The 13,243-nt window shown below is 43.7% G+C and overlaps 1 protein-coding gene across 1 annotated transcript in view; it reads left to right on the top strand.

Moving 5' to 3' along the window:
* Positions 1 to 6,445: 6,445 nt before the first annotated feature.
* Positions 6,446 to 13,243, top strand: part of Atrn (attractin) — a 108,655-nt gene continuing 101,857 nt past the window's right edge. Inside the window, exon 1 of the mRNA XM_048348885.1 lies at positions 6,446 to 6,945. Within this exon, the coding sequence (XP_048204842.1) occupies positions 6,581 to 6,945 (365 nt within the window). The 5' untranslated portion in view covers positions 6,446 to 6,580. The remainder of the gene's footprint in view (positions 6,946 to 13,243) is intronic.

The following is a 13,243-nucleotide window of genomic DNA, read 5'->3' as shown; positions in this document are numbered from 1 at the left end:
TATTTAGTTGTGAAAAGTAGGACCTCTAGAGGGGACTGAAAATCTACTTCACTTCTGTGAGAAGATGGTGTGAAGAAACATTGCCAGACATGGCAACTGTGAAATGCATTGCTCAGAACTCCTGCTGGGGGATTGTAATTGACTGGCAGCACCAGCTGCTGCCCCTCTGGTTCTGACACTGTATTTGTGCTAATGCAGGCTGACTCCTGAATTGTACAAGACTGATTCAACTGACAACTTTGGCTCCAAGACTATTGGCTTGAGAGAGCTTTTGTTCTTGGAACTGCACTAAAGTCTGTCATATTTCCTCTTCTTCCTCCCTCTCTTCTTCCTCCTTGTCATCTTCTTCCTCCTTCATCTTTGATTTTTATAATGTTTGTTTTGTTCTATGCTAGTACTGGAGCTTGAACTCAGGGACTGGGCATTGTCCTCCAGCTTATTTGCTCAAGGCTGGCTCTCTATCATTTGAGCCACAGCTCCACTTCTGGCTTTTTTGGTGGTTAATTGGAGATAAGAGTCTCATGGACTTTCCTGCTCTGACTTGTTTTGAGCTGAGATTCTCAAATCTATATCCTGAGTAGCTAAGATTATAGGTACCAGTGTCCAGCTATTCTTTTGATTTTGTATATAAGGTCTCATCATGTAACCTAGGCTCTTTCAGAGTCATAACCCTCCTGCTTTAGCCTCCTGAGTGCTGGAATTAAAGACATGATCTGTAGACACTTTTTCCCCCCTAGTATCAGGGCTTGAACTCAGGACTCTTGCCACTCTTACTCATGACTGATGCTCTACCACTTGAGCCACACCTCCAGCATGGAATCTTGCTGGTTAAATAGAGATGTAGTCTCTCAGACTTTTCTGCCTGGGCTGGCTTCAAACCATGATCCTACAAGTCTCTGCCTCCAGAGTAGTATTACAGTTGTGACTCACCAGTTCTAGACCTGAGGCACACACTTAAACAATCTTCTCCCTTTCCTTCATAGGCATCAGATTTTTATTCCCATACCAATCCTCTCCTTGTCTTTCCTGGCTTCTTTTTCCTTTATCCGTCACAGACATTTCTCCCAATAAATCTCTTGCATGTCTAATTCTGTCTTGGCATCTGTTTCTCAGTAGACCTCACAGGGCTGCATTTGGTTCCCACTGACTTGGAAGAGCCAAGTCTATGTCTCTCTTTCCCTGTTCTACATTCAGTATATGTGAGTAGCTTGAACTAGGTCATAGTGGGAAATATTTACATCAAAGAAATCAACTAATGCTATGCATGAGGGCTTTTCTTCCCTAGTGAGATGGTTGTTCAACATTTATCAGCACACTTCTGGTACACATCCAACCGAAATGTGTATGTATACTCACCAGGAGACCTGCATTAAATCCACAGACTATTCTTAGAATCATTATTCACGGTAACTTCAAACTGGAAGCTGCCCAAATGTCCACTAGAAGTAAAATAAAGCAAAAATTGGTTGTATTATGAAGTGTATATTTTTATATGCAAGAATAGAGTAGTGAAAATAAATGACCTACTATATGCAACAATATGGATGAGTCACAAATATCACATTGAATAAAAGAAGACACAGTATAGTCCACATGAAAGTTCCATTTATTCAGAATAAAAATATATAGTAAAACTAACCTCTGACATAGGAAGTCAGGAGAGTGGTTCCCTTGTGTAGGGAATAATGGGAGTATGAAAATAAAGAGTCACCATGACAGTGTCTTAATTCTTCATCTGGGTGCTGGTTACTTGACTGTGTTGCTTGCTTTGTGAATATTCACCGGGCTGTATATGTTTGTTCTTCCTACCTTTCTAGAGATTATGTGATACTTTATCACAGAGTTTTAAAAAGTATAGTATACAGGTTGTTTGTGATTATGAGACATTTTGGGGGGCTTATCTAAAAGGGTAGCTTCAGTTTAGGGACTTCTTCAGATTTGAAATCCTCCATCATATCTATATTTAGCAGGTTCATTTATCTTTTAATGATATTATTGTTTTCATGATGTTTTTTATATACATACATGAGAAACTTTTTGTTATCTATTGCAGAAATTTGACAGAGGGGACATGAATCTAGTTCATCCAACAATTTCAAGTCTGGGCTGGGGATGTAGCTCAGTCTGGCAGAGTGCTTGCTCTAGATCCTGGATTCAATCCCCTCTACCACCAAAAATTAAACTAAACAAAATCTTTAAATATGAGCTCAGTTTGGGTCCAGTTCCTTGAATTGGTAAAATGTCACTTCCTATACTTGTATGGCTTGTCTGTGGAGGTCACTGAGAGCTTTGCTAACAACTCAGGGGTCTAACCCTGAGCTCTCAGATCAAGGATTTCTTAAAAATAATGTCTCCTGGGGCTGGGAATGTGGCTTAGTGGTAGAGTGCTTGCCTACCATGCATGAAGCCCTGGGTTCGATTCCTTAGTACCACATAAACAGAGCCAGAAATGGTGCTGTGGCTTAAGTGGTAGAACAGTAGCCTTGAGCACAGAGAGGATCAGGGTCAGAACCCTGTGTTCAAGCCCCAGGCCCAGCAAAATTAAATAAGTAAGTATAATAATGTCTCCCTAAAGCCTTCCTAGGACTAATTTGGATTGTTTGTAAACTAACCTAGCCTTTGAATGGGCACTCAATGGAGATTTCAACAGATATTTACTATTACCTATAACACTGTCCAGAGTATCTTTTCCCCAAAGATTTCACTGTTTACTTTTTTTTCCACAGGCAACCCAAGTACCTTACTTATTAGATGAGATCCTGATAGTATGATCAAAGAATCAGTTGGTTGCATGTAGACTTTGACATACTAAAATATGCTTAATGAGGTCTGGTGATGCTTAGAGATCATATGGCCAATCAGACCAGTCTTACCAGGGTAACAATCCTTGCTGTATAGTAGGCATTGTTAGGAAGTACACATTACAACAATATACCATTTGAACTCATCCCCAGTTTTCATTACTGGATTCTTCTTTCTTCTGTGGATGTTGGATACTTAATAGATAGGGGTACAAAAATACTAATCCTGGCTGGGAATATGGCTTAGTGGTAAAGTGCTTGCCTTGTATACATGAAGCCCTGGGTTCAATTCCTCAGCACCACATATATAGAAAAAGCCAGAAGTGGCGCTGTAGCTCAAGTGGCAGAGTGCTAGCCTTGAGCAAAAAGAAGCCAGGGACGGTGCTCAGGCCCCGAGTCCACACCCCAGGGCTAGCAACAAAAATAAAACAAATAAACAGTGTTCAGGCCCCGAGTTCAAGACCCAGGACTGGCAAAAAACAAAACAAAACAAAAATACTAATCCCTTATTTCAAGGTAGGTTCAATCCTATAGTACATTTCATGTTAGTGCTCTCCATGGGGTCAGCCTGAAGCTCAATGACTGGTAAAATCACATCCTTGCTTAGCTCCCTTTCTTGATCTTTTTTCTTCTATAAGATAATAAATTAAGCTCTCAACTTTTGCTTCAGGCTCTGCTTCTAGAGAAATTGACTATCCTAGTCAATTTTTTGTTGTTATATAACAAAATACCTGAGACTGGTAGACATAAAGAAAAAGGTTTATTTTGGTTAACGGTTCTGGAGGCAAGGAAGTTCAAGAGTACTGATTCCAGAGAGAAGTTTCTGCTACTTCAACTCATGGTGGAAGGCAAGAGGACAAGTGGATATGGGCAAAAGAGAAGGAAGACAAAGTCAAGGAAGCTGAACTTACTTTGTAACCACCTGTTCTTCTGGTAACCAATCCAGTTCTAGAATGAGACTTCTAGACTTAGCCTCAAAAGTCCCTGCACATCATTTCCCCTACAGTTTGTTGGTCAGGTAAACTATAAGGGACAGACAATATTCAAGAAGTAGGGACAGTGAATCCCTTCTCTCTACGGAAGGAATGTTAGAGACTTCACATCCATCTTTAGTCCATCACACAGAAGTAATGTGTAGAGGCTCTTGATAACAGTAGCAAAGACAAAGAAGCTATCCATATTCCCCTTCATGGGTAAGATTTTTTTCCCTAGTACTGGGCCTTGAATTCAGAGCCTGGGTGCTGTCCCTTGGCTTTTGTCTGCTTAAGGCTGGCGCTCTAACATTAATGCTATAGCTCTACTTTAAGTTGTTTTTTGGTGGTTAATTGGCGATGAGAGTCTCACAGACTTTCCTGCCTGGGCTGGCTTCAAACCATTATCTCCAGATCTCAGCCTCCTGAGTAGCTAGGATTGAAGGCATGAGGCACCTGCATCCAGCAGATTTTGTTTGTTTGTTTTTTAAAGGCAACATAATTTTAGCACAGGAAAAAAGAGCTAGAGAAAGGAATACATCAAGGAAGTAAGAAAAAGAATGTTTGCTGCTGCAAGGTTCTCAGGCTTCAGAGAAGTCTTTTAGTTGGTAAAATTATGGGAATATTATGGGGAATTTCACAGCATGGGCTCAGTTTTGTATTGGGGAGGCTGATTCTACTTCTATCCTGGAAGAGTAAAGGCAGCAGTGAAGCTAGAGCATGCTCAGATTAGACTCTCCTGACTGATGGAGCCTGCCTTAAAGATAGGGCCAAGTCTTTGGTTCCCCTATCTCATCTTACACAGCTGTGTGGAAGACACTGCTGCAGATACATAACCTGAAAAACAGAATGCCAATGCCAAGGCCTCAGCAGGGCTTAGGCCAAACAATAGGTTTCCTGTAGGGAATGGTAAGTATATGTGGGTGATGAGCTGGGTTGAGATTGTTGTGTAGTCTAACTTCACCAGGGGATGCTGAGTGAAGGTCAGGTACTGAGTATGAGAGTGGAACTGGGTATGAATATAGAGTTGGGCACATTCTAGAATTTTAGAATTCTGTGCTCTGAGGTGAAGTGGAGGTGTCATGTGTATGAGGGGTTTTCTATTTAGGAATAATCTTTTGTTTTGTTTTTGGTTTTGCCAGTCTTGGGCCTTGGACTCAGGGCCGGAGCACTGTCCTTGGCTTCTTTTTGCTCAAGGCTAGCACTCTGCCACTTGAGCCACAGCGCCACTTCTGGCCATTTTCTATATATGTGGTGCTGGGGAATTGAACCCAGGGCTTCATGTACATGAGGCAAGCACTCTTGCCACTAGGCCATATTCCCAGCCCCCTATTTAAGAATAATCTTACAGACAATGTTATCTGTTGTTGAGTAATGTCTCTAAAACTTAAGAGGCTTAAAACAGCAATGAGGTTATCCTTTCATAAGGCATAGTAGGAAAGATCTGTCTCTGTTCTAGATAGTGTGAAACAATCCAGATGGCACAGTAACTCAGATGACTTCTTCACTAAATGACAAACCCTAGCTAGGATGAACCCACCAGGTTAATGTATCTGGGGCCTTTCACTTTCCATGTGGTCTCTGTGTATTTCTTTTAGGGCTCAGGACTACTAGGTTCTTTCTTATCTTTCAGTTCAAGGCCTCATGCTCTTGCATATTTTTTTCCTCTCAAGGCTGGCACTTTACTTGAGTCATAAGTCCAGTTCAGGCTTTTTGCTGATTAGTTGTAGATAAGGCTTTCATGGATTTATCTGCCTGGCCTGGCTTTGAACCATGATCCTCAGATCTCAACCTTAGTCTCCTAAAGATGTGAGCAGCCAGAGCTAGGATTACAGGCTTTCAGGTGTGAACAATTTACGCGTGGCCCAGGTCCTTTTAAAGTGCCACTTCCACCACATTCTTCTATTGGGTAAATGGAATCACAGACCTAGTGCAGATTCCATTGGGTGTCACTGAGGTTTTCAAGAAGAGCTCTGGGGTGTACTTAGCAGTCTGAAATGCTTCAGTTCTTAATTATAAACTGTCCCCTCTTCAGAAAATATGGCTGGAAGATAAGCAGTGGGGTGAAGATAATCCTAAACTTCAACCACAGAATAAAAGCCGTGTGTGATGGTCTGGTCTACTAGTGCTTCAGCCTGCCATCAAGGGAAGCCTGTATGTGTGTTTCCAGGTAGTCTGCTGGGCATTTATAGATATACCAAATTGTCAGCACACGTGTCATTTCGTTATTCTTATTTTAGAGCACAACTGAGAGTAGGAACCACATCACTATGCCGCCTTTCAGCCCCTTCAGGCCCGGCCGCTGGAACAGGGCCAGAGCAGATGCGCCACGGGTCGTGCAGGAGGGCCACCTTCCAGGCCACCTGTTTGGAAGGTAGTCACTTCTGGGCGACGGCGACCACCCCGGGCAGATACCTCCGGAGAACGGCGAAAACCCGAGCGATCGGGTGTCGTCGGGTGTCAGCGTAGCGAAAGGAGATTCCCAACCCCACCCAGACTCCGGGTGGAAAGCATTCCCCCCCCCCCCCCCCCTCCGCTCCCACACACACACCAAGCAGCGGGAGCCGCAGGACCGAGATGCGCACGCCCCACCCACGCAGCACGCACGCCGGCCCCGCCCACCGCGCAGCCCCGGCCCCGCCCTCAGCTTTGACCGCACCGGCCACCGTCCGCCCAGACCCGCCCCGCACGGCCAGGCAAAGCGGAGCCGGCCGTGCGGTGTGTGGAGTGTGGTGTGTGTGTGGTGTGTGTGTGTGCGCGCGTGTGTGTGTGTATGTGTTCGCGGGGCCCCGTCTCAGCCCCGGGAAGATGGTGGCGGCGGCGGCGGCGACTGAGGCGAGGCTGAGGAGGAAGACGGCGGCGACGGCGGTGCCCGCGGACAGGAAGGGCGGGCGGCCCCGAGACGGGAACGTGACTGGGGCTGAGAGGCCGGGACTGGGGACCGGGCTGCGTCTCCCGCGGCTGCTGCTGCTCTCGCCGCTGTTGCTGCTGTTGTCCTGGGAGGCCGAGGCCGCGGCCGCGGCGGCCGTGATATCGGGCTCAGCCGCGGCCGAGGCCAAGGAATGTGACCGGCCCTGTGTCAACGGCGGCCGCTGCAACCCTGGCACCGGCCAGTGCGTCTGTCCCGCCGGCTGGGTGGGCGAGCAATGCCAACACTGCGGGGGCCGCTTCAGGTGAGTGGAGGTGGAGATGAGGGTCGGGCCCAGCTGGGGGTTGGGGCTGAGGGGGTGCTGGAGGCGGCTTCAGGCCAGAGGCAGATGCTGGACAGAAAGTGGGGAGGGCAGGGCCACCCCACTGTGTTTGATGGTCGTTTCGTTCCAGGGAGATCTTTGTCTCTGGCTTGGGGTCTTTCTGTGGTGGAAGGTGAAAAGGTGCGAGGCGTGAGTGGGAGGTACCCTAGATGTTTGGATACTGAGGGCTGGAAGAATGCTTAGGATCCCAAAGAGTATCAAAACCAGCTTCAGGCCAGCAGGCCTGTTTTGGATAAAGGAGAAATCCAGGAAAAGATGAATGAAGAGGCCAGTTCTTACTAGGTTTTAACATCCCCCCTTTGCCCTGGAGCCTGATGAGTTCCCCCACAGATGGAGATGTGCTGTGCTCTGAAGAAGCAGAGCCCTAGGCGGGATAGACTGGAATGGGTAAGACTGTGAGATTTTAGAGATATAAGTACCAATGGTTGTTGGCGAAAGGAAAGTAAGGAAACTCACTGCCTGTGCCATCAATTGGAATAGGGTCTGTTCTGGAGAGGGGATGGAAGGAGATTCCTGTTTGCCTTGAATTCTAGACAATATGGAATTCTGTTATGGTCTGGTTTGGGGTAGTACCTCTTGGAGGGATCACTTATTAATTAATTAGCAGTTATCTGATATTCGGTTGTGCAAGGATTTGTGGATAATACATGCAAATCGATAAGCCAGACCTTGGCCCAGTCCACAGGAGTTGAGTATAGCAAGAGGAAGATATGTACACAAAATCCTTAGTCTTAAGAATACAGAGTTATTCATTCCTTTGCCAGCTATTTATGGAATACCTTCCACATTTGATGTAGGATGTGAAAAAATGGCACACAATACAGATTGGGGTCCATGCTCTCATAGCTGTTCATTTGGGGCAGGGAGGGTGACTGGCAGTTAAACAAGTAAAGAAGTGAAATGGCAAACTAGATGTTGGTGGTTCACTCCTATAATCCTGACTACCCAGGAGGCAGAGATCTGAAGATGGAGGTTCAAAGCTAGTCTGGGCAGAAATCCATGAGACTTGTTGTTAAACAAACATACACACCATCAACCAGAAGTGGAGCTGTGGCTAAGGTAGTAGAGTGCCAGCCTTGAGTGGAAAAGCTAGGAGACAGTGCCAAGGCCCTAAGTTCAAACCCTTGTAACACCACCAAAAAAAAAAAAAAAAGCAAACAAACAAACAAAAAACCCCCGACAAGATACTTTCAGATAATGGTAAGCGCCATCAACAAAACAAAAACAGGTTGGTCTGATAGAGAATTATAAACATTGGTGATTCTCTAGTCACTTTCTGTATTTGAAGAGCCATTTGATCTGAGACCTAAATGAAGTACTGGAGAACTTGTGGAAATTCAGGGGTGAAGAGATTGTGACTAAGGGATAAATAAGGATAACAAAAAGGAGAAGGTTAATATTGAATTTGAGCCTTTAAGGCCAAGTAGGATTTGCAGATATGGAGCTGGGAATAAAGATCCTAGATGGAAGAAAGGGAGGTTGCAAAGTTGTAGAGCACAGAAAGTGAAGTCTTGCTAATGTTTATGTAGAAGAGAAGGGGCAGAAATTAGGAATGACAAAATGATAGATTCAGTTAAAGTTAGATTTAGGAAACTAAGAACAGTGAACTGATGAGTAGAATTTCAATTTATGGATGGAGAAACCAAGGATTTCAGAATCAGCATATCGTTTTTTAAAGTGTATAATCTGTACATATTGTCTTTCTATTTCGTGTGTGTGTGTGTGTGCATGCATGTGTGCGCGAGCATGCATTCATGCATGCTGGTAACAAGGTTTGAACATAGGGTCTTACTATCTGTGACAGGGGCTTGAAATCACAGCTTTGTCAGTCATACTTAGCTGGCATCCTACTCCTTGAGCTACATCTCCAGATCTGGCTTTTTGCTAGTTAATGGAAAATAATCGTCTTTTGGATTTGTCTGTCCAGGCTGGCTTCGAACTTTGATTCCCAGATCTCAGCCTCCTGAGTAGCTATGATTATAGGCATGAGTCATTGGCACTCTGCTTTCATTCAGCTTTTTTTGATCATGACTAGTGGCTCTACCACTTGAGTAATCTCTCTTGTTCCAGCTTTTTTGATGGTTAATTGGAGATGGAGTCTTGTGGACTTTTCTGCCTGGGTTGGCATTGAACCTCAATCCTCTGATTTGAACTTCCTGAGTATCTGGGATTATAGGTATGAGCCACTAGCACCTTACCAAGAGAGAACTCTCTTGTTTTAAATCATGATATTTAATGATAAACAAGACAGATACAGTTCTGTTGTGGAGATTACTTCCTAACTTGAGAGTGAAAATATAGAACAGTCTGCTTTAAGTTTGCTTAAGGTTGTAAGGTGAAAATAGATAGGGATAGAGGACTTGGCTTAGTTGGAGTGAGGATGAGGTTTGCTTTGGGGTGAATAACTTGAGTGAGATGGTGCTACTACCTGAGGAGCCAGGCACAGAAGGGCCATCATGTACAGAGGCTGGGGAATGAGTAGAATCATGACTGGCTGGAGATAAATTCAGGTGGCTGGAGCAGAGTGAGCAAAGACAAAGCAAGACAAGAGGTAGACAGTTTCCAGGCTAGGTGGAGATCTGTCAGTTGGGTTGAGAATATTGACCCTTAGCCCCAGAGCAGTAGAATTACATAGTTCACTCTTGTTTTCATGAGATTGTAAGCTTTTAGCTTGGAGCAGGAATGGCCTTAAGGATGAAGCTAGAGCATTTTGAACTTGTGCTTCCAAGATCATTTGAATGAATGAGAATTCTTCAAATTCTGAGAAATTGAGACTTTTGGTGAACAGTGGGAAGGGTCTTGTAGCAAGATCAATCTGTAGTATTCAGGGTAAGTGGAGTCACTTACAGGAGAAATCTCAGCCAGGTGGTATTTGTTGGTGTAGGTCAAGGACAGTGGCGATGGAAGGCTGAGATAGTGGGAATAGAGACGGGTAGAGTTGCAGATTTAAAATCGGTCTTTGAAACTGTTTTGCTCTTGGGAAGAGAGAGGGCAATGTTGAGGGAAAGAAAACTAGATCCTGTAATGGCCCAGTAAGAAATATCTTTAACAGACTCAGACACACAGGAGGAGTTGGTCTGAGACAAATTTAATTTTGCAAACATTGAATTTGGTGTGCTGTCAGGGTATACTCCAGGCACGTGTAAGTATTGGAGTCAGCTGGCTACATGGGGGACTGCCAGGGAGAGAATCAGGTGTGAATGTCCACTTCGACAATCCAGAGAAGAACCACTGTACTATATATAGGAAGCAGGCATGCCAAAACATTATTGTCTTAAATGGTGGTGTCACCTGTAAGTGACGGATACTCCCTCTGGGCTGGTACTAGCTGATGTCAGTGCTTTTTCCTAGGCAAACAATTATGTCTGATCCTCATGATACTAAGTGGCTTCTGGAATTTATATTAAAACTGAGGAAGTTGTTTTGCTGGTCTTTTATAAAAGCTTCCATTTGAAAGATTCTTTTTTTAGGTGAAGAGTTAAATATTGGTTTTGATGACAGTGATATGTGTCTTTATTTAACTTATAAGCCTCTTCTTTATTAAAAGGAATTAATGCCATTCTGATTTAGAACAGATTGTGTGTGTGTGTGTGTGTGTGTGTGTGTGTGTGTGTGTGTGTGTGTGTGTGTTCCAGTCCTGGGGCTTGAACTCAGAGCATACACTGTCCCTAAACTTTTTTTTTTTTCCTCAAAGCTAGTGTTTTTTCACTTGAGCCACAGCTCCATTTCTGGCTTTTTGGAGATTAATTTGAGATAAGTCTCAATGAGTTTCCTGCCCAGGCTGGCTTCAAACCATGATCCTCAAATCTCAGCCTCCTTAATAGCTAGGATAACAGGCACCAGAGAACCTCATACCTCAATGCTAGGCAAGTATGCTAAATCTCCAGCCTACCGTTCTGATTTATAAGGTCTTTTCATTAATTGAATAAAAAGTTGGATGATAGGGGGCTGGGGATATAGCCTAGTGGCAAGAGTGCCTGCCTCGGATACACAAGGCCCTAGGTTCGATTCCCCAGCACCACATATACAGAAAACGGCCAGAAGTGGAGCTGTGGCTCAAGTGGCAGAGTGCTAGCCTTGAGCGGGAAGAAGCCAGGGACAGTGCTCAGGCCCTGAGTCCAAGGCCCAGGACTGGCCAAAAAAAAAAAAAAAAAAAAAAAAAAGTTGGATGATAAAGGGTTAGCGTTCACTAAAACTATAACTTTATATGGTATGCAGTGACTTGGTTAAGCATTTTTCACACACACACACACACACACGCACACACACACTTCTTTTTTTGTGTGCTGGTCCTGGGGCTTGAACTCAGGGTCAGGGTGCTATCCCTGAGTTTTTTTGCTCAAGGATATCTCTTTACAATTTTCTGCTTCTTGGGGATAAGAGTCTCTCAGACTTTCCAGCTTGGAGCTATCTTAGAACTGTAATTCTCAGATCTCAGTCTCCTGAGTAGCTAGGATTACAGATGTGACCCACCAGCACCCAGCCACATGGTACCATTTTACCTTCAGGAAACAGGATGTTGTATAAAATTTGAATTGTTAGATGTTGCAGTTAGCTATCTAATTTGTTTTCTAAATGATGGTTGCTATAGAAATGATTAATTATAGAGGAAAAGGGTAATAGTGTCAGTTTAATAAAAATCTTATATGGATAATTTCTAAAGCAGTACCCCTTTATCAATTTTTATGTGAATCTTCTTAATTAAGTGACCATTTTTCCTACTTTTCATATCACCATTGAATTTTTTCTTTGAGGAATGAATATGCCTACATCAACTTAGAAAGTAAAGATATTAAATACATTGTAACATTAATATGCATTTAATTCTTTTAAATTCCTACTGTACAAAACTCCTGGGAAGATTGAAGAGAACAGCCAAGTGAATTGGGGCCATATAATTCCCCATGCTGTTAAGATGTATCTTCTGTAGAAAAAAGAAGAAAGCACTTACTCGGAATTTGTTTTGTGCTAGCACATGCAGTAGTGGTTGTTATCGCTCCCACCATTTCTCAAGCGTTTCTCCATCCCCCTCCCTCCATACTAGGAACCTTTTAGAAACTTTCCCCCTCTAGTACTAGAGTGAAGTCAATATTATTTCATAGATGGGCTGACTGAAGCTTGAAGTTTGGAGCCACCTCCCCCCCGCCAGGCTGCTATACACATAGACATATTTGGTGATAGGTTGGAACCCAGGGACTATGCATGCTAGGTGTTCATTACCACTAAACCATCCCCATGTACACTCCCCTCCACCCCAGTGTGAAGCTTGGAGGTTTCTTGAATAACTTGCCCAAGATCACACTACTTATACAATATTTGAATTTAGGGCTTATCTCATTCCCAAACCTTGCTCTTTTTAATCATACCGTTTGGCTTCTCATTTTTCCTGAGTCCAATTGCTCTTTATGAACACTTTTTGGAAGGATTGATCTAATTTCAGCAAACACTGAAAAACAAAGGAAGAAAAACACACTTTTAGAATAGGAAAGTTAATATTAAAAATCTTTTTTTTTTTTTTGTGGTTGTGGGACTTGAACTCTGGGCCTGGGCTCTGTCCCTGAGCTCTTCAGCATAAGGTTAGTACTCTACCACTTGAGCCGCAGTGCCACTTCTGGTTTTCTGGTGGTTAATTGGAGATAAGACTTTCATGGACATTACTGTTCAGGCTGGCTGTGAATCGAGATCATCAGATCTCAGCCTCCTGAGTAGCTAGGATTACTGGTGTGAGCCACCAGTGCCTGACACTTTTATCTGTTTTATTCAGTTCCTCCAGAGCTTAAAATATTGCCTGGGACAAACTGCTCAATAAATATTTGTTGAGTGTAGGAATAAAATTCTAAAATGTATTTCTTATGACTCTTTGAAGGTCTTTTCCCCTATGGCTGTTGTATGTCTTTTTTCGTTTGTGGTGGTACTGGAGCTTGAACTCAGGGTCTCACACTTGTTTGGCTTGTTTTGCTCACTCCTGGCACTACATCACTTGAACTATGCCTCCAGTTCCAGCTTTTTGCTGGTCTGATGGGCTGGCTTTGAGCCTCAATCCTCAGATCTCAGCCTCCTGAGTAGCTGGGATTATAGGCATAAGCCACTAGTGCCCAATTTATGTAAATCTTCTGTCTTCATATTTCTCCTGAATTTCTCTGTCTTCTGCTGTTTATTGGGCGTCTTTATTGGGATGTTTTGCTGTTACTGATTATTGAGTCATTACTAAGTCATTGAA

The sequence above is a fragment of the Perognathus longimembris genome, chromosome 6, assembly GCF_023159225.1.
Source record: "Perognathus longimembris pacificus isolate PPM17 chromosome 6, ASM2315922v1, whole genome shotgun sequence".
NCBI lineage: Eukaryota > Metazoa > Chordata > Mammalia > Rodentia > Heteromyidae > Perognathus > Perognathus longimembris.
The sequence above is the reverse complement of the archived record's forward strand: the minus strand, read 5'-3'. Positions and strand labels throughout refer to the sequence as shown.